The sequence below is a fragment of the Onychostoma macrolepis genome, chromosome 18 (assembly GCF_012432095.1).
Source record: "Onychostoma macrolepis isolate SWU-2019 chromosome 18, ASM1243209v1, whole genome shotgun sequence".
NCBI classification, from domain to species: Eukaryota; Metazoa; Chordata; class Actinopteri; order Cypriniformes; family Cyprinidae; genus Onychostoma; species Onychostoma macrolepis.
In genome coordinates, this window is record NC_081172.1 from 18,393,766 (window position 1) to 18,416,137 (window position 22,372).

Genomic DNA, 22,372 nt, shown 5'->3' on the forward strand with positions numbered 1-22,372 from the left:
TAAAATGACTCCAGTGTTTTCCAAGCACAGCGTATCATTTTGCTCCCCTGCTCGGGTGTAGCGTGGGGCGGCAAACAAGCTTCTGTGTGGAAGCGGAGACCCGATTAATTATTTAGCTTTTATTCTCTGAGAACAGAAGACAAGACATGTTAACTGTATTCTTTGTGTTCTCAGTGTGGCTTCAGTGAAGTTAGTCCTCGGCAGCCTTGAAACAGATCCCAGTGTCTGTCACTAGTTCTGGGTCATAGTAAATGTGCCCGCCACTCCTATCAGTCCAAGCCAAGAATGTTTCAGACTTTTAGTGCGTTCATTACGTTCACTTTGAACTTTAAAAACTTTTTTAGTTGATCTGTTTGTCACTTGACTGATTCATTTGAACTGCTTTCATGCAGTGTTTGAATAACCATAAGTAATTACAAGATTCTGAGATGTCCTTGCAGAACTTGCATTATAGGCTACAGCTTGTAATTTCTGAATTTTCGGAGAACTCCCAACTTGTACCACCTGACCATTGCAAGGTCATACTGAAACACTCAAAATGGCTGAAACACTCATTTAGTCGTAAAATGTAGTACAGCAGCATAATATTTCTGTTTAATATTTCTCATAATTGTGAATATTTTAATAATGTAAGAATAATCTGAAAGTAAATGAATGACATTAACATAGCACAGTGTTGATTAACTTTTTAATGCCCTGCTAAAGAAACTGTAAGTTGATGAATAATACATTTACATAATGACTAGTTTTGTCTAGTTTTGTTACTCAAATTACTCAGACATTAATTTTGCTATTAATAGTGTTGACATAAAACTTCATAATAAGTAAAACGTCCCATTTTGCCATAGTTATAGTAAATCTGACATGGTGTAAATGCAGCATACATTTAATCAGTTATTGTTTTGATATAAAGTGCAAAGTGCACGGACAATAAGTATGTATGCATGTATTTATTTTTTTCATTTATTTTTCATATACTGTATATATATATATATATATATATATATATATGCTCTAGATATCCTTCTTTGGTCACATTTTAGTTTTGTGACCAACTATAAACTATGACTTTTGCTTAATAAACTCCTAATTTCCTACTAATTAGTAGTTAGTGAGGTAGTTGTTATGGGGTAGGATTAAGGGATCTAAAATATGGCCATTCAGAATAAGGCATTAATATGTGCTTTATAAAAATAAAAATACAGACAATATATGCATGCTAATAAGCAACTAGTTAATAGTGAGAATAAACTAAACTAAAATGTTGCTTTTTTAATTTTATTTTAACACAGATGCATGTTGTAATTAGCCTAGGTCTTGTTCTCCAGAAGTTTGGTAATCATTTATAACAAAGCTCTAGGAAACCTGTCATACAGTTAAAATTCTGGAAATTCTATGCATAATAGATGTTGTAGTGGGAGGGAAGGGCAAGTGGGCACTGAAAACAAAAGCTTGAAGAGATCTATACCAAATATTGTGATGCTCTCGGAGATGACAGATTCTGGGAATACAATAACAGCGTTATCTGTTAGAAATATGTTTATGAGTGAAACGAACTGTCAGATACAGATGATAATGCAGAAACATGAGTCAGCCGTTTAGCTGGATTGCTATTTATTCTTCTTGACAGGGAGAGTGCGAGAGTCCGGAGGATATGGGAGGAAGAGGGGGCTTGTAGGGGGAAAGTGTCCTGCTTTACAGTTGGAGGGGGTGCGGGGTCACGGGGTTAGACCCTACCCCCCACAGTTAAATCTATTTTAAGTGCTGTCACCCCAATCCCCTCTGCTCAAACCCTCTCATACTCACTGATTTATTAATGACCTTTCCTGAAAGCTTTCTCATAATTCTGACTTTATATCTTATTATTCTAATTTTTATTCACCAATTCTGATTTTATCTTGTAATTGCAACTTTGTTTATGATAATTGTGATGATAAGTGAGAACTGGTCTTATACTAAAGTGTTATTTATATATATATATATAATATATATAAACAACCACATTGTTTCTCATAATCATGACTTTATATATTTGAGAAGTTTTTTTTTTTTTTTTTACTTTATCTTTACCTCTTAATTCCTTTTTTTTAGGCAGAAATGGTCTCCAATAAATTACTTAAGTAAATATTTACCTATAGTTAACAATTAATTTTAAAATTTAGTAATGATTGTTCATCACCAATCATCACCATTAATTTTGTGTTATTGTCTGGCTAACCAATGTAGCTAATACATGGTAGCATGTTCAGCAATGCAGGGTTGTATGAATACTAAACAAAGTCGGTATTAAGGAGTTGCTGTATTTTTATGGCAGGCGCATCAGCTGATAGATGATCTGTTGAAAGATAAATTTCTACTGTCTGCTTAGATTAGTACATTTGTCAGATCTGAAATAATATTGCATATATCAGCCCACTGCTAAATAAATCACCTGCTCCTTCATTGAAATATAGTTATGACCTTAAATAAATGCCTTGAAAATGCTAAAAGGCCAGTGGCACCTGACAAATGTGAGCCTGGACCACAAAACCAGTCTTAAGTCGCTGGGGTATATTTGTAGCAATAGCCAACAATAAATCGTATGGGTCAAAATGATCAATTTTTCTTTTATTCCAAAAATCATTAGGATATTAAGTAAAAATCATGTTCCATTAAGATATTTTGTAAATTTCCTTCTGTAAATATATAAAATGTAATTTTTTGATTAGTAATATACACTGCTATGGACTTCATTTGGACAACTTTAAAGGCGATTTTCTCAATATTTAGTTTTTGTTTTCACCCTAAGATTCCAGACTTTCAAAATAGTTGTATCTCAGCCAACTATTGTCCGATCCTAACAAACCATACATCAATGGTTTCATGGTTCTGGGTCACAAATAAGATGCTGGTGAGCTGACAGTTTGTTATCTACTGGGTATAAGCCAAATTATCATTTGTATTTTAAAGTTTATTTAAGGTTGATATGTTACCCCAGATATGAGAACTGTTTCCCTTTTTTCATGCAAATGTTGTTGTCAGTTTATTTAGTACCACTCACGTACCACACAATTCACAATGACAATAGCTGTGCTTGAATTGTCAAAATAATAGACACAATCTAAATATTCTAAATGATCTAAATAGACACAATCTTGCTGATGCATCGCAGGTACTTAGATCCGATAGATAGCTGATTAAATATCCAGGTCCTGTAGAGTGAATTGGGTTTTGAGTGATGAGCGATGACAGACTGATGACTTTGAAAATCGTGTAGTGTGTTGGCACCATATCATGCAGCCAAGTGTTTTAAAATTCAATTTAGGAGAGATAAATATCATTAATTGTGCCGAATTTCTTACTTGACAAGATAAACGCACAACTGCTAACTAAAGGGCTGCGTGTTTACACTGAAAAAACCAACTGGAAGTCATTTGATTTTGATGAGGGCTTGCAATCGGAGGTGACATTAGTGACAGAGACTGAATGTTTTGCATATTAAATGTATGCAAATATGCAGCAACAATTTGACTACCAATGAGATCTACCCCCAGATATGGCTAATGCAACTGAACAGAAATGCTAACAATACAGCAACTTGCCAACCATCCAGCTATTTAATTGTCGGTGTGAATGCACCTAAAACCTTCAGTGATTTGTATTGATTTTCTACACAGAAATATGACCACTGTCCATCAAACTCCCCCTCAATGAGCCCTTTTACTGAAATGAGTCCATCCTTGATTTGCTTCTGCAACACAAGCTAGAGATGCAGGCCTTACATAATCCAGGAAGGTTATATTTTCCACTTCCTAATAATGGGACGCCACCAAACCAGATTGTGTTCCTCAGGGGCAGATGGGATTTTCTTATGACAGTACAAACAGCATGGTTTATTGAAAAGCCAAGTGCTCACATTACCACACTCTGACACTATAATCATTCTCAATTTTCTCCCTCTGTGTGGATAATGCCTGCTGAAAGCGGCTGCTAGCCTCTTATCCCAGGAATGAATTTCTCAAGCACATGTGACAGCTTTTGATTACCCTCATATTTATATTCCAGCTATTCTGACAGTAAGCGACAAATCACACGATGAGAGAAACCTAGAGAGCTGAATGGAGAGAGAGGTTTGAAACAGGTCTCCTGGGCCATATGGATCTGCCTTTTTTCGATTTGTCTAGAATCTTGGCAGTGTGGTTCACATACACATCAGATGTTCTGAATATGGCATTGTCCCTGATTTCGACCTTCAGCCACAGAGAAGCTACTTTTTTTTCTTTGAAATACCTCCCATGGAGTCTCTTCCTGAACTGTCTGTACAGTATTGTAAGTTTTAAAGTGACCATCTCTGTTACTGTTCTGTTAAGTTTTTTTCTCCAGCAGCACCTGTTGCGTGTTTGTCTGCTGGTGATTTATAGGAACATCCTGAGGGAGAAAGTTCCGGAAAAAGCGAGACCCCAGTCGGCTCCTGCTTTAGTGTCTGATTTCAGCTTGTTTCAGGAAATTAGTGCAGACTGAGGCCAAAGGGTCAAACGCATATAGACTTTGTGGGGGGCTCTGGTTAGAGTGAGTAGTTTCTGTCACGATCCAGCTCCACGTGTTCTTCATTCCACCAATTATGGGTAGCAAACTGCATTAGTTTTTATCATCTGTGGAAGTGTCAAAAGTTTTAGAATGGTCAGATTTTTTTGAACATTTATTATTATTATTATTACTATTATCATCAGTGTTTCAAAAGTTAGGGGTCAACTTTTTTCAAAGAAATTAAAGCAATTAATGCTTCTATAATGCCTTTATTCAGCATAATGCATTAAATTAAGTCTATGTGATGTGATGTAGTGTAGTGTAATGTTATATATATATATATACACAGTATCTCACAAAAGTGAGTACACCCCCTCACATTTCAGCAACAATTGTAGTATACAGTGTGTGCAGAATTATTAGGCAAGTTGATATTCTGGTCATATTTTTTTTCCAAGAACATTTTACCAATTCCAAACCACATCAATCTTAATAACTACTATTGATTTTGTATTTAATCATTTATAAGTGATATATAATTGTCCATGAAGGCTGATAGTCAGAAACTTCTTTATTTCAGGTGTGCAGAATTATTAGGCAGGTTTTCCTTTACAGATAAAATGAGGCAAAAAAGAGATTGAACTCAAAAAGTTATAAAAGTTAAAAAAAATATTAAATGCCCATGAGAAGGATGCAATACTAATGCAATAATAGAATTAGCAAAGTTAAGGCATGATCATTGGGCAGTGAAATGCTCATTGGGTCAGCACGGTCAGAAAAAAACAGGTGGAGAGGAAAAGACACATGTTAACTGCAAAAGAATTAAGGTGAAGAATTAGGTGTGAAACCATCAGGAACCATTTAGTCTCCAGCGCCATCATGTTCCAGAACTGCAACCTTCCTGGAGTCTCCAGAATTACAAGGTGTCAGGTTCTCAGAGACTTTGCTTGGGTAAAAAATTATTTAAAATGGCCCTCACTTAATAAGAATAACATGCTGAAGTGTTGTGAAATACATGAAGACTGATTTTGTATAGGATTTATGGACAGATAAGTTGCGAGTGACTCTTGAAGGACCAGCATCACATCCTCTTGTGCCACAGTTTGAAGAATTTATCTTCCAGAATCTGGCAGTAAGTTTTGGGAGCTCATTTTAGTTCATCTCCTATCCTGAAAAGTCTGTCTTGCAGGATTGATTAATAATGAGCTCCTAAAACTGCCAGATTCTGGAAGATAAATTCTTCAAACAGTGGTACAAGAGGTATAAGTGGTACACCAATGATGGTGCTGGAGACTAAATGGTTCCTGATGGTTTCACACCTAATTCTTCACCTTAATTCTTAATTCTTTTGCAGTTAACGTGTCTTTTCCTCTCCACCTGTTTTTTCTGACCTTGCTGACCCAATGAGCATTTCGCTGCCCAATGATCATGCCTTAACTTTGCTAATTCTATTATTGCATTAGTATTGCATCCTTCTCATGGGCATTTAATATTTTTTTTTACTTTTATTCTTGAGTTCAATCTCTTTTTTGGCTCATTTTATCTGTAAAGGAAAACTGCCTAATAATTCTGCACACCTGAAATAAAGAAGTTTCTGACTATCAGCCTTCATGGACAATTATATATCACTTATAAATGATTAAATACAAAATCAATAGTAGTTATTAAGATTGATGTGGTTTGGAATTGGTAAAATGTTCTTGGAAAAAAAATATGACCAGAATATCAACTTGCCTAATAATTCTGCACACACTGTATCTTCTCAAGGGACAACACTACACAAATGAAACTTGGATATTTTCGAGTAGTCAATGTGCAGCTTGTATAGAGGTACAAATTTACTGTCCTCTAAATATAACTCAACATATAGCCATTATTGTCCAAATAACTGGCAACAAAAATGAGTACACCCTAAGTGAACATGCCAAAACTGTGTCCAAAGTGTCAATATTTTGTAGGGCATCATGGTTATCCAGAGCTGCGCAGGTTGTTGCTGGCATCCTCTTCCACTCCTCCATAATGACATCATGGAGCTGTTGGATGTTAGACACATGGTGCTTCTCCACCTTCCGCTTGAGGATGAACCACAGGTGTTCAATAGGGTTCAGGTCTGGAGACATACTTGGCCACTCCATCACCTTCACCTTCAGCTTCATCAGCAAGGCAGTTGTCATCTTGGTGGTGTGTTTGGGGTCATTATCATGTTGGAAAACTGCCGTTCGGTCCAGTTTCTGAAGGGAGGGCATCATCTTCTGCTTCAGAATGTCACAGTACATGTTGGAATCCATGTTTCCCTCAATGAAACACAGCTCCCCAGTACCAGCAGCACTCATGCAGCCCCAGACCATCATGCTACCACCACCATGCTTGACTGCAGGCAAGACACAATTTTCTTGGTACTCCTCACCAGGGCGTCACCACACATGCTGGACACCATCTGAGCCAAACAAGTTTACCTTAATCTCATCAGACCACAGGACATGGTTCCAGTAATTCATGCTCTTGGACAGGTTGTCTTCAGCAAACTGTTTGCAGGCTTTTTTTGTGAGCCAGCTTCAGAAGAGGCTTCCTTCTGGGACGATGGCCATGCAAACTGACTTGTTGCAGTGTGTGGCGTATGGTCTGAGCACTGACAAGCTGACCTTCTGCTTCTGCAACCTCTAAAGCAATGCTGGCAGCAGTCATGCGTCTGTTTTTTGAAGCCGGTTTCTGCACCTGACGCACAGCACAAGGACTCAACTTCTTTGATCGACCCTTGCGAGGCCTGTTCCGAGTGATTAATTTTATAAATATAGAGAGTGCATTAATTTGTGCAATGATAACCTACCAGCAGTGTTAAGATATATATATATATATATATATACATTTATTTATTTTTTTCAATTTTTTTTATATATGAGTACATTACAATATAAATTTATTACAACAAGTACATTATTATGGATGGGCTTAAAAACAAGATGCAAGCTATCAGAATATTGTACCTGTTGGGGAGTGCACAATGTAATCATTAAACATATGCCATTACCTATATTGTACTGTGGTACAGGTATGGAAGCCCTTCATAATGCAGAGGTCAACTGCCTGCTCTGCCAATAGTTAGCAATGGCCCTATAGTATGCAGTGTTTAATAAACAGCTGTTTTACTAAATTCTTCTGAGGTGAAATTCAGTGCAGTCCTGAATCGTGATACATATCGTATCGTGACTTTGCTGGTGATACACAGCCCTAATATATATACATACACATATACACACACACACGTACACACATTGTTAGAATGTTCGTATGTACTGTATATAATATGGATTATTGTGATTATTCTTCTAAAGTTTGACTTTTTTTTTTTTGCATCATTTTTATTTTTACATTTTAAAAATGTTTTATAATATAACATTAATTAATTTAATAAATGAATTAATGTAATTATTTTTATTTATTTGTTTGTAGGATAGTTGAGAACTGATAGGAAAGTACAAGGAGAGATGGGGGAACCCAGATATCCCCACAGACAAACAGCACAGCTCTGGCTAAATTGTATCTTATTTAATCCAAAGCAATATTTTTATTTTATTTTATTTTTTATGGGAAGCTAGGATTTCCATTCAATGGTATTGAGCATAACAGTTTCTCACTTTATTATTTTATGTATTTTTTTTATTATTTCATTTTATTTTAATGAGAGATATTCTCCCCCTTAAAATGTATCTGGTTTAATGATGAAGACAAAATAATTATATTTCCCAGTTGAGAAGTTTCTCACTATTTTGCAAGTAACTAAACATCCTACATTTCTATTAATTGTAAAACATTTGTGAAGATTAGAGAGATGATACTGCACATCCTAATTTACACCTTTGGGAAGATCTCAACATATCATTTCACATCTATATATATTCTGTATTAATAATGGACATGGATGTGTAATAAACTGTCAGGGCACCTTCTGCTCTCAAGCCCTTTCTACCCAACACACATATACACTCCTTTTTCATTCCTTGCTTATTTGTCCCTTTCATCTCTTTCTCCACAATCTCTTTTGTAATCCCATCAGTACAATCAGTGTAGTAACTGTAGGTCTGCACCCGTCATTTCCAATCAGAGCACTTTGTGCCTGACGAGATCACTTTGTGAGACTGAACATCAACCCATAGCTGTCATAGCACATGGGTCAAAACCTTTATCATTTGAATATGTCTTCATGTATGCAAAATGCATATTTTAATTTATTGCTGGATGCTGTTTGATAAGCTATTGTGTATATTTAACAACAGAAATGAAACTTTTTTTTCTCTCTCTATTACAGATATTCTGCTCTCCATCCTTCCTGGATCCCATCATGAGCTACAGGAAGATGGACAAGCACGGAAGCCCACAGTATTGCCGCCATTTTCTGGCTGACAACAGCATCTTCCATGGTAGGTTTATGTCCGTATGATGGATATATCGTAATGTGCCGTTGTTATACAGAACAATATTAGAACTGGGAATTTTGCACTTCTCCAAATCTCAGGAAATGTGAAGAGTGGTTTTTGATTACTTGACCATCAAATGCATTTGGGACTGGTATACACAAGGTGGTGCTGTATCTCACATCATGATGATAATAAAGGGCTGGTGCTGGATTGTTTGGGAATTGCCATCTTTGGTACTGAAAGGAAAGGAAATCAGTCCTTCTTGACTTGATGCCGTTTGTTTAAATGGGACTGAGTCCCCAAGGCCACATCGCTGCCACAAAACTGACAGCTTGGCAGAAATATTACAACAGTATCTACTACAAATAGCTACAGATGGTTTGAAAAATGAAAGAATTTGTCCAGCCACGCTCACATGCAAATTGGAGAGATGGGAGTAGAGGAGGGAGTATTGACATGTGCTAAGAGCCAGGCAATAAGTTCTCATTATTAAATGCTAAAGGTTATAGCCTACCTAATGCTAGACCGCAGATCTTCATATGATCATCAGATGCCTTAAATGAGGTTTTGACCACATTTTCCTGTGACATTTCCAGTTATTTAATTTTTAATTTAAAAAAAATAAAATAAATCATCAACTTACAGGCTTGGAAATTTAATGTAAATTTATATATATATATATATATATATATATATATATATTCATTATTAATATTTAATATGTATCTATATTGAATATAAAAGCTAGTGCTCAAAAATCTAGAAATATCAAGCAATTCAATTTTTTCCCCAAATGAGCAATATTTTAATACATTTTAACTTCCATAGATAAATATACACTACTGTTCAAAACTTTGTGGTTAAGAATTTCTTTTTTTTTTTTTTTAAAGAACTCTCTCATTCTCAGGATCTCAAGGCTGCATTTATTTGATACAAAAAAAATAATAATAAAATAATAATAATAATAATAATTTTGTGAAATATGTGACCCTGGACCACAAAACCAGTCTTAAGTGTAAATTTTTCAAAATTGAGATTTATACATCATCTGAAAGCTGAATAAATAAGCTTTCCATTGATTAATGGTTTGTTAGGATCGGACAGTATTTGGCTGAGATACAACTATTTGAAAATCTGTAATCTGAGGGTGCAAAAAAATCTAAATATTGAGAAAATGACCTTTAAAATTGTCCAAATGAATTCTTAGCAATGCATATTACTAATCAAAAACGACGTTTTGATATATTTACAGTAGTAAATTTACAAAATATCTTCATGGAATATGATCTTTATTTAATATACTAATGATTTTTGGCATAAAAGAAAAATCTATCATTTTGACCCATACAGTGTATTTTTGGCTATTGCTACAAATATACCCCAGCGACTTAAGACTGGTTTTGTGGTCCAGGGTCACATATTATTAAAATTTAAAATACATTTTCTATTTTAATATATTTTCCAATTTAATTCATGATATTCCTTTATGTTAATTTATGATTTCTTTCTGTCATTGTTCCAGTCTTCAGTGTTGCATGATTCTTTAGAAATCATCATTCTAATATGCTGATTTGGTGCACAAGTAATATTTCTTATCAATATTTAAAACATTTGTGCTTTTTTAAACATTTTTATTATATTAAGATTGAATAGAAAGTTCAAAAGAAAAACATTTATTTGATATAGAAATTCTCATAAATAACATTATAAATGCCTTTAACTGTTACTTTTGATCAATTTACTGCTTCCTTGCTGAATAAAAGTATTATTTTCTTTAAAAATGACTGACCCCAAACTATTTGTATATACTTCTTCATCTAGAAACTACTCTATAAAATCTTTCTTAAAAATACTTATTCAGTCGCAAACAACTGGAAAATATGCGATTTCATTTCATTCATAAATTCTAATTTCATTTATAAGTAGCGCTTGAAACAACTTTTATGCTTACATTTTTTCGCTGATGGAAGGTACATCAGATGATTGAGTTTATATATGGGTTCAGTTTGCTTTAGCTATAATCTCTATGTATAAGAACAATCAGCATTAATGCTTTTAATCGGCAATAATGCTTAAACCAATATTCCAGTGGCATATATTGACATGAACAAGATGCAGTTGTGTGGTGGCATGCCGCTGTGTTCGCTCCTCTGAGAGAGGCGTGATTGTTGTCTAGTGGCTGGGCAGTTGATGCATGATGTCCATCAACCCTGTGGGCTGCAGCCCGCCTGTCTGTCTGAAGGAGGTGTTTTGTCTGGCTCTTCTTGCGTGGCATGCTGGGCTGCACCGCTGCAGTAATTCACCCTCATTCATTCTTTAAACGTTTTCACTGCTCCCGCAGCCAGAGATGGATCAGCCTGCCTGGAAAATGACAAAAGCGAGTGATTTAAGCTTATGAAACCTGCGTTTGCTTCAGTTCCACAGGTCCCTTTTTATATTGCACTGGTTTCCAGTTCCTTCCTCTCAAAGTGTGTGTCACTCTCTGTCTCTCACTGTTTTATTGTCATTTTCTTGCTCGTTTGTCTCAGATGGCTAGCGCAGTAATGATGAAGGAGGAGATAAGAATGAAAGAGAAGAATAAGGAGTGAATATGAAGTGGAAATCAAGTTTATATGCATCGCGTGGTTTTATATGATATGAATCACTTGTAAAATAAAACCAAGAGCTGCGTATGTGTGTGTGTGTGTGTAAATTGATTAGTGTTTTGATTCCCTCAGTAATGCCTGGCCAGCCTAATTTGATAGCACCTCAGACACATTTTCTTGCCACACAATACACACATGAATAGAACACGGAAGCCTAACATTATACTGACCTAACAGAATCCTCAGACGATATCGATTGGATCAGCTTCATTCCAAACCACTTTGCAGCTCTGGGAACATCTACTTCACTCTACATCTATCGGATATTCTTGGGAGTTTGATTGGTTAATTTAGACTTTTTTTTTTTTAAGTCAGCAACAATGTCCCATTTCACATTTAGCACACACACACACACACACAGTCTGGAACAAATTTGGCTTATTTATGTGCTGTGAATATGAAACCCTCAAAGGAATCGACGACAAGATCCAGACTTGCTTATATTTATGAGGCTTTATTTCCGTCTGTCTTCACTTCACAGTGAAGTGCTCGCCAATTGAAACACGGAATGAGCATATTTAACTTGGTACATCATACTGAGCATATTTAACAGCCATTTTAGTCTGGATAGAGGTGATTTTAACATCTGTCAGATATTACGGCAAATTTAATTACTGTGAAAAGGAGTAATTCAACCAAAAACATTCTGTCATCATTTATACATGCTTTATATCTACATTTTATACATTATTTATTCATATCGTTCCAAACTTCTTTGACTTTCTTCTGTGGAACACAAAATGAGAGATTTTGCAGAATGTTCATGCTGCTCGTTTCCATTCAGCAAATGTAGTGATTGTGGACACTTGCAAATAAAGGAATAAACTACATTTTTAAATATATTAAAATAGAAAACACTACTTTTATTATGCTTTTTTCCCCCTTTTCCGTTTCGAGGCTTGAAAGACACTGTATTCTTCAGTTGTATGGAAATGAGCAGTATGAAGATTCTACAAAACATCTTTTGGGTTCCTGCATAAGAAACGGTAGTTTATTTTATCTCACACAGCAGAAGTGTGGGGTCAGGGGTTCGCAGGGAATGCAAGAACTGATACCATGTAAATGTATAGCGTGAAAGCAGTGTAAGTCACTTTGGATAAATGTGTCTGCCAAATGCATAAACATAAATGTAGAGAAAAGGTCATGCAGGTTTGGAACAGCCTGAGGGAGCACATAATGACAGGATTTTTTTTTTTTTTTTGTGAAATTTGCATTGAAGCATTGAAAACAAATGTTTATTAATTTAATTATTTTACAATTTGTGGTAAATGTGTAATGTGCATTATGTGCCTGGGGAATTAAGTAGTCCATTGCTGAAAATCTGTTTACACATTTCTCACATCATATTTCCTCTCAGCAGTCCAACATTCCAGCACATAGATCAATGAGAAATACATTGTGACATATTAATATTTTAGAAACCTTCCACTTAACTCTAATAGCTCTGAACCGTGCGCATTCATCTGTAATGATGTGATGAGAGAGTTCATTTATTATCACAGAAACGTGACTTTAAACTAAATCAGATGGTGTGTTAATCGGTTTATTCTCAAATACCTGAGAAATAGGGTGATTTCAGATGAATTGGGACATGTTTTATAAATCAGTGTCAAAACGTTTACCTGAATTCTCCCTAACAAAACAATAGTTGCTATTATGCTGGAACAACAAATACTGGCCAAAGTTCACCCCAAAATGAAAAGTCTGTCATACATTGACCCTCATGTTTTTTCCAAGCTTGTAGGACTTTAGTTATTTTGTGTAGAGGAGATGCGACAGTATAAGACACCATTCTTTTTCACTGTTTGGAAAAAGACGCGACGGAAGCGAACGATATTCTGCATAACATCAAAAGTCATAAAGGTTTGGAACGATATAATGATATTACAGGATTTTTGGGGGGTTAACTATCCCTTTAACTACCAAACAAAACGACATGCGCCTCAGGTGAACTACGACTCCTCAAGCAATTTGCTCTTTGTTTGATTTAAAAGACAGACTCACTAAGGAAAGAGTTAGACTACATGTTCTGCTGACCCCTTAATCGCTTTCATTACACCCACATCCCCTAGTCTCCCCTCCTCCCCCCTGCTCGCGAATATGTGCCGAAAAGAAGCGCAGATATGCCTCGTGCAGAGATCAGAGTCACTGAGAATTAGGCGAAACGAGCGCGAGTGAGAGAAAAGGAGCGCGCGCGCCTCACTGAGCGGAGATTGGAGAGCTCCTTTCCGCGCGCATTGATTACATGAATCAAATGGATTTCTTAAAATGATTCATTTAAAATTTATAGCCAGCATCTATTTATTAAAATGTAACCGCTTATAAATTCCTGAGGAAGGGTGTCCTAGATAGCCCATATTTGAATGGAAGAGTGCAATGACACCTGCATTCCGAAGCGCGCATTTTGTTTTCTGATCGTCGTACCGAAAGGGATTCGGTCTTGATGCGGTGTTTACCTGTTATCAACTATAATGGCAGAGCTGGAAGTTTTGAAAAATATCACTTTAGAGAAGGGTGAGTCATGCATTACGCTTCTATGATATCAGTCACATAACTGTTTTTTTTTTTATTATTGTTTATTCTCTGGTCGGTATTTTGTCTTATGGTTAGGCACTTAATTCAGGCTAACCAATAGACACTAGATTAAGTCTCATATTATGTATTTTAATATAAGTGATGTTGGCAGTGTGTCTTTTGCGGTTTGTATACGCATGACTTTTAAGTGCTGTGCTCTGAGAGGAGCTGTCCAGGGTTCTACATCGGAATGCTATTGTACTCTGTGGGAGGGGGCGAGAGATTCCGCTCCAAAACACGAATCTACAGGCTGTGGCTAATTGAATGTTTGCCATCTATTTAGTTCTCAAGCTGTGAAACTTAATGTTCTGATTTTATAATTGAGGACCTGATTTGTGATACCAATTACATTAAAACCATTACGGTTCATTATGGAGAGCATTTTCATCGGTATTTTGGAGTTATAAAATAGATGGGATATTTATTCCAGCCTTAAAGCCCTGCTTTATTAGGATAGGATTAGTTTTTGTTTTTGGTGCCATCTGTGTCGTGATCTGCAGTTAGATTGGGATTCCGGAGATGAGGAACCTAATATTAATGAACACAGCATGGCCATGGGTTCGATTCCCAGGGAATGCATTAATTGATCAATTGTATATACCTTCAATGCAGTGTAAGTCACTTTGGATAAAAGTGTCTCTTAAATACATAAATGTAAATATATGTTGAAAACCTTATGCATATTTGCTGCAAACACTGTGAAACAATTATGCAGATTTAATATGCATTGCTTCATGGTTTTGACCAACAGTTCTGGGTTCAAAACCAAGCAAATTTTGGTTGCATATATAGTGTATTTGTGTCAGAAACATGGCCACGCGTGGTTGCATTTTATATCGTTATTTAATTATGAAATGAGAACAAACACGTGTCAGAGAGAGGTGCGCAGTGCTCTAGGTGAAAATATCACCTCTGCCTCTGACTACAGGGAAACATAATGCTAAATGTAATGAACTATAAAGGTGTTTATGAGTGTGTGAGCCGTGATGATAACCACGGTCTCCTAGGGTCATTCCTTTGGTGCGTTCTGCAATTCTTTTAGCCCTATGTTATTTTTGTGATACTTGTAGAGACTTTGATAAATAATTTAAATTGTCATTAGATATTTTGGGTGCTATTCTTTATAATAGTGTCATTTATCAGTAGTCACATATTTAATATTGAAAAACTGAAAAGTGTGAATACCAGTAAATTAATATTGGCCAAATGGATTAATTCTTAGTATCTGTTAGGGATGGCCCGATTTGTTTGTTTTTTGTTGTTTTTTTTGTGCCCCCGATCCAATGAGAGTCATTAAATATTGAGTATCTGCCGATACCGAGTCCCAATCCGATACTTGTACATTCCTAGTGTTTGATGCACAATCCAAGTAGGCTACATTAAAGTTATTAAAATCAATCCAGTGTATACAGAGTTGTGCAGAGAGTAAAACTAATACATTTATAGCTGGGTTTCCATCACTCTGTTTTAATGCGCATTTTAAAGTATCGCATGAGAAACGAGTGATGGAAATGCCAAATTTCGAATAAAAATCCCTTCATTCGCAAAAACGTTTTTTATGCTCGCTTGAGGTGGTTTTTGACTTGTGCGAAAAAGGGTTAATGTGAATAATGGGAGATGGAAATGCATTTTGCGAATAAATTCCTCCAAGCGCATCAAAAAAGCCATGTGACTTTTGCGCTATGAGACGGAATAACTTGACTACCAGCAGACCGATATCGCTCCACATCATCTGAAATGTTATTATGGTCGTTCTGAAATGCCTGAGCAAAGTCTGTCATCAAAGTGTTTCTGTATAATTGTCTTACACGATTGTGTTCCCAAACAGCAGCATTCACCTCCGAAAGCAATAACAGCATTTATCGTCTGCTCGCAATAAAATTTTCATGTATGAAAATTATTATATTCAGTAGCTTATCCTGGTTTTCTATAGGCTGTTTAGTGCCAGTTTACCAGGAAGTGATTTTGTTCTCTTTGACTCAATGGATGGAAACGGTGCTTGTTCGCAGTTTTATGCGATATTCCAATTTTGCGCATAAGTTAAATTCGCAACTTTGGATGGAAAACCGGCTTATGTGTGTATACACTCTATCTATATACAGTATATCTGCATATACTATTAAGACATATGTGACTACTGATGTAAATTTGTATTTCATATATAGGCTACAGTAAGCAGACTAATTGCAACACAAAGGTAAAAAAGTATAAGGTTAGAAGGCATGAAGTTTGCATTGTCAGAACGCCATTCTGTCAGTCATATCTGAAGCAAGACTCAACCCACAGCAACTCGTTGCAGCGATGTCTCAGATAGTCTGATGGCAGGTAAAAGTAAACGATAAATGAATGAGCAATCGTTACAAAAATGCGCATCAATTACATTGAACACGGTAGCTCAAACGTTTGTGACACGCTAACAGACCTCATTGGATATATGGATGTCCCGAGCCTATTGATACGATATTATCACGATACTTGTCACGATACAATATTATTGCGATTTTAAATATATTGCGATATTCTGCAATATATTGCAATTTATTACCCTTTTCCAACTTCAAATTATGTCCCCAAAGGAACACTTTGGCAACATCTGTTTTAACTAAAAAGAAACATTTCACAGTTTGTTCATCTCACTTCAATTGTATTGCTGCAATGCAAAATGGGATTGTTAAGCAGACAAACTGAAAACCTGTCATAAATGTTGTATGCACCTGGCAAACTCAATTATTTGTATTACAGTCTAATCTAGTCCACCTTAATTAAATGTAAACAGGTATGCACTGCTGTGCTACTACAGGTATTTTGAACAATGCAGCTTGAACTTGTACAAAAAAGTTGTGCAGACCCTTCAGCAATTGGGCCACTTGAAAGTAGCCTAAATTACTGTTAAATTTAAAATGAATAAAACATAGTCTTACATCCGATTTAAACGCAGACGGGGCTTTCCTGATAACTTTCCGCAATGCTGCCATCTTTATTTTACTAATTTACTGCATGCTGAAGGTGACCCAGCTGACCTCACCAGAAAAAAAAATCAACACCACCATCTAGTGGATTGTAAAGATATTGATTTTATTATTCTACCAAATAGTATAATAAAAGATCGATACTTGGCATCTGTGTATCAATAGAGTATGCTGCGGAAAATATCACGATACTATGCTGTATCGATCCCCCACCCCTACTGTTTGGTCCCTGCACCACAATGGAATGACCTTGCTGTTTTCCTATATATATCATGTCAACAGGTTGCTCCTGTTTGTAAGTTTATGTTTGTTTTTGACTGCAGTGACTGTTTGGCACTCCCCCGCAAAGAGAAAATAGGCCTTTCAAGGAAAAAAAAAAAAGAAAAAGAAAAAAAAGTGCTTTCCCTCAAAGATAATGATGATTCACTGCAGTATTCCCTTTATTTTCAGACCTCACCCGCGTACACCCTTTCCTTTCCTTTCCTTTCCTTTCCAGCACTGACTGTCGTTACTCCATTCTGTCGATGTTTTGTCTCAGTGTCTGTCAATTGAATTTTGTAAATTATAAGAGACAAGCTTAATTATCCATCAACTTGGTGTAATGAGGTAAATGTAAGAGGTTGTTTTGGGGATGTACAGTGGCCCCTATTGCTGTCATAAGGAATCCCTCGAGAGTAGTGAGCTCAAGAGAATGGACATGACTTTTCATTTTAATGTTGAATGTAGCCATAGGCCTTTATGATCACCCACTCTGTTTAAGCTAATAGGCTTCAGTTGAACAACAAGCACCATTAGAGCCAAGCTGGAGGCAAATTTCCATTCAATGTGTCTCCATGGCCATTCTTTCTGAAGTGGAGAAGATTAGACAGTTCACAGGGGTACTCGTTTCTGTTCTGCGAGATATCCGTATCAGCTCTGCACCATCCTTGTGCTGGGTAAAGGGAAATGGCAAAGGGGAGGGGCTTCCCCAATTGGCCAAATACCTTACTGAGCATCCCCCCAAACACCAGCCTGCCTTACAGTGCTTCTTTGATGTCAATACTAGGAATGCACGGAGGGAACGCTGTCAGAGCAACAGTCATGAATATATTAAGATCCTGCACAGTTATTTTTGCTCTGATGGATTGTGGGGGCTCAGTGGGGGTTCTTGTTGAAAGCGTGGTGGTGCAGTTTGAGTGAAGGCAGTAAGATCATTATTGTTTCTAATTAAGACAGAGAAGATGTGATAAGTGGTTATTTCCTCTTTTTGGATCCACCACTTGGTGCGTGGATTTTGGGGATCTGCCATTCTCTCAAGAGAGTTCTATGAGGAACCAGTTTCAAATGGTGTCCACCAGGGTGCTATCATTGGTCTTTAATTACTTCCCATTTTTTCCCTCGATTCCCACAAGACATACCTCAAATTAATAATAAAAGCAGATGAAAAATAATCTGTCTTGTATGTGGTATTTGGCAGTGCAGACTTGCATAGAGGACACTGCTGTTAAATGGATAGTTCAGCCAAAAAAGTTCTGTCATCGTTTACTTCATTTGGCTTTCCGTCTTCCATAGAACAGAAAAAAGTGAGTTTTTAAAGAATGCACTGTTCACTCTTTCAATATAATGAAAGAGAATGAGGACTGAAATGGCTCCAAGCTCCAAAATCATAAAAAGTACTACAAAAGTACCATAAAAGTGGTCCATGCATTAATATGATACCACATTCTAAATTGAACAACAACATAAAAGTTGGTCTGTTTCTCACACAAAGCTATCGTATGACTTCAGAAGACAAAATATAGTACATATGGGCTACTTTTGTTGTTTGAAACTTGTAAACTTTCCCTTCATTGTAATTGGGTGTGAATAAGTGACCACCACTCACAATTTCACCTTTTGTGTTCCACATAAGAAATAAAGTCTTGCAGGTTTGAAACGACTCAAGGGTGAGTAAATGATGATAGAATGTTCATTTTTGAGTGAACTGTACTTTTAACAGCAAAATCAGACACTTATGGTTAGTTTAAGAGTATCCTCTATTAGGACTGCACAATTACTTGTGTATTAATCATGATCACAATTTCTGTTTCTCTCGATTAATTAAGCTTCGTCATCTGTGATACTGGTCTGCTGTTTATTTATTCTGAAAAAAAAAAAAAAAAAAGAAGTTTCATTTGACCATTATTTTGCATTGGTAACAGCCTCCACAAGCTGTCATGCTTAGGGTTGCCAGATGTCAGGAGTTTAAATGAGAGCTTTTCTCCTAAATGGATTTTTTTTTTTTTTCTGCCCAGTGTTTTTCTGCCCAGATTTTCCCAAGCTTGCAACCATGTGCATGCACTTTCTCTGCACGCTGCAAAAAAACAAAAGAAAAAAACAAACAAACAAACTGTTAAATATGTATGATGTAATTGCAGAGGTGGGTAGTAACGAGTTACATTTACTTCGTTACATTTACTTGAGTAAATTTTTTGGGTAACTAATACTTTTAGAGTATATTTAAAAATGGGTACTTTTACTCTTACTCAAGTACATTTTTACTGAAAAAACGGTACTTTTACTTCGTTACTGTTGGCGACGCTCCTCTCGTTACTTTATCTTAATGCAATACAAGTTAAAAATCCTTAAATTTATTCCAAGCGCGCCATCTACTCTGGGCAATGAGCGATGCCCATTCACGAATGATTCATTCTTTTGAGTCAATTCTGTTCGAAGGCTTGATCAAACCAGTTGGCAGACCAGTGAATCGGTTCGCGAATCAGTTTGAATGATTCGTTCAGTTTCCTGCCGCACGCGCTGAGTCGCCTGAAGCGGTTCTCACTCAGAGTTGTAACATCGAGAGCGTTGAAGACGTGGCTTTGGATCAACAGTCAGTTGAAAGCAAATCTGCAAAGGCTATGGTTTACTAGCTATGAAGATCTTTAATAGATGAACACGGCGTGTGCTGTCGCTTCCACAGGTATAGATTCGATTACAGTACACGATACCACTATGACATTACCAGTTTGTTGTACATGTACCTTACACATTAAATGCAATGTATAATTGATTCATTAAATAAGCTGTCACAGAGTATGAAATAAACACCCGCCAAACCCGCGTTAGTTACAGGAGGAATGCCTTGCCTAGACACAATTAATATGGAAATTTTCACAATATTTAAGCTTGCAGAAATAAAGGCTACATTTGTTTACATTTTGCAGAACAGACGGAAGAAGATCCGTCAATGTGCATTTGTTTCGTTATGTTCAGATGTTCTGTAGCGGTCATGTGAGGAGTTTTCACTCTTCTCCGTGTCAGAGGTTATATACATTTATAATACATAATTAAACTTTAAAATATAATTTAATTTAACTCAGTGATGCAAATCAGAATTTGTATCAGCTGTTACTCCAGTTTTCAGAGTCATATGATCCTTCAGAAATCATTCAAATATATTGTTTTATTACCAGTGTTGTTGAAAAAAAACAAAACAAAACAACAGCATATGCTGGTTGGGTATGTTTTGAAGCTGGGATGCTGGTTTGTGCTGGTCATGTGCTGGTCTTGAGCTGGTCGGACCAGCTTAGGACAAGCAAAGGACCAGCTTAAACCAGCTCAAACCAGCATCCCAGCTTCAAAACATACCATACCAGCATATGCTGTTTTTTTCAACAGGGAACAGTTTTGCTGCTTAATATTTTTTGGAACCTGTGACATTTTGTTCAGGGTTCTTTTATGAATAGAAAGCTAAAAAAGAACAGCATTGATAATAAATCAGGCTGATAAAAATTCTGATTTGCATCACTGAAATAAATTACATTAAAAAAAATGAAAGGTATTTTGAACGGCAGTGTGTGCGTGTGTGTGTGTGTATAAAAATGTATCTAAATATCTATATATCTAAATAAAAATAGACTATATTCAGTATATGATCCAAAGTAACTAGTAACTAACTACTTGAGTAGTTTTTTTATCTGATACTTTTTTACTCTTACTCAAGTAACTATTCAGACTATTACTTTTACTTTTACTTGAGTAAATATTTCTTCAAGTACTTTTACTTTTACTTGAGTACAGTTTTTGGGTACTCTACCCACCTCTGTGTAATTGAAGAATCTCCATTGTGATGTAGTGTAATCCAGCCAGACTGAGGTTTTTGTAATTTTTTTTTCTCTCCATAAGACTGCTTGTGCTATTTGCTGTAATTACATCTGCAAGCAAACCCTTCAAAGTGACGAACTGTAATCAATGAAGACATGAGTGTTGACTGTATTGATTGCAATTGTGATTGCTGAATAAATGCACTTTTTGTTGTTGTAATAGAAAAAAAAGAAAGAAAAAAAAACATTATTTGGAAGGTAACACTTTAGTGTAGGGACCAATTCTGACTATCAACTAGTTGCTTATTAGCATGCGTGTGACCCTGGACCACAAAACCAGTCTTAAGTCACTGGGGTATATTTGTAACAATAGCCAAAAATGGGTCAAAATTATCGATTTTTCTTTTATGCCAAAAATCATTAGCATATTAAGTAAAGATCATGTTCTATGAAGGTATTTTGTAAATTTCCTACCGTAAATATATCAAAACCTCATTGTTTATTAGTAATATGCATTGCTAAGGACTTAATCTGAACAATTTTAAAATGCGATTTTCTCAATATTTAGATTTTATTTTATTTTTTTGCAGCCTTAGATTCCACATTTTCAAATAGTTGTCCTATCCTAACAAACCATACATCGATGGAAAGCTTATTTATTATGATGTATAAATCTAAGTTTCAAAAATTGACCGTTATGTCTGGTTTTGTGGGGCAGGGTCACACATTAGCTGTTTATTAGTACTTATAAAGCAGATATTCTGCATGACCATAATTCTACATCCCTAATCCCACCTAATTAGTAGAAACTTCATGCTTTAGATTTTGAGAGAAGCTTCTTGTTTTTCACAATGTATAGAGTGCATTCATTTATATCATACATACAATAAATCAGGAAACTAATTGTGGTCAAATAAACCCTGCGTGACACTCTTGATTACATTTTTCAAATGAAAACAGTTAAGATTAATTATCAGCAAAATAATCAGTTTCAGCACTATCATGCAGCCCCATTCTCTTCTCAAATAACCCATTTCTTACTTGTATATGTAACGAGACCCAGAAGTCTGTTTATTCAGAGCAGATATATGCAGTTGTCATATTATGAAGAGCACAGCACCCAGATTCTCCTTCAAAAATATCATCCATTTAATCTTTCCCCTTTTCTAACCTCAAAAGAGTCTTTGGAGTCAAGAGAGTTT

General features: G+C 36.0%; 1 protein-coding gene across 1 annotated transcript in view; it reads left to right on the plus strand.

Annotated features, from left to right (window-relative positions):
• plch1 (phospholipase C, eta 1) overlaps positions 1 to 22,372 on the plus strand; it is a 97,161-nt gene that overhangs the window by 1,094 nt on the left and 73,695 nt on the right. Inside the window, 1 exon segment of the mRNA XM_058751103.1 lies at positions 8,813 to 8,924. Within this exon segment, the coding sequence (XP_058607086.1) occupies positions 8,846 to 8,924 (79 nt within the window). The 5' untranslated portion in view covers positions 8,813 to 8,845.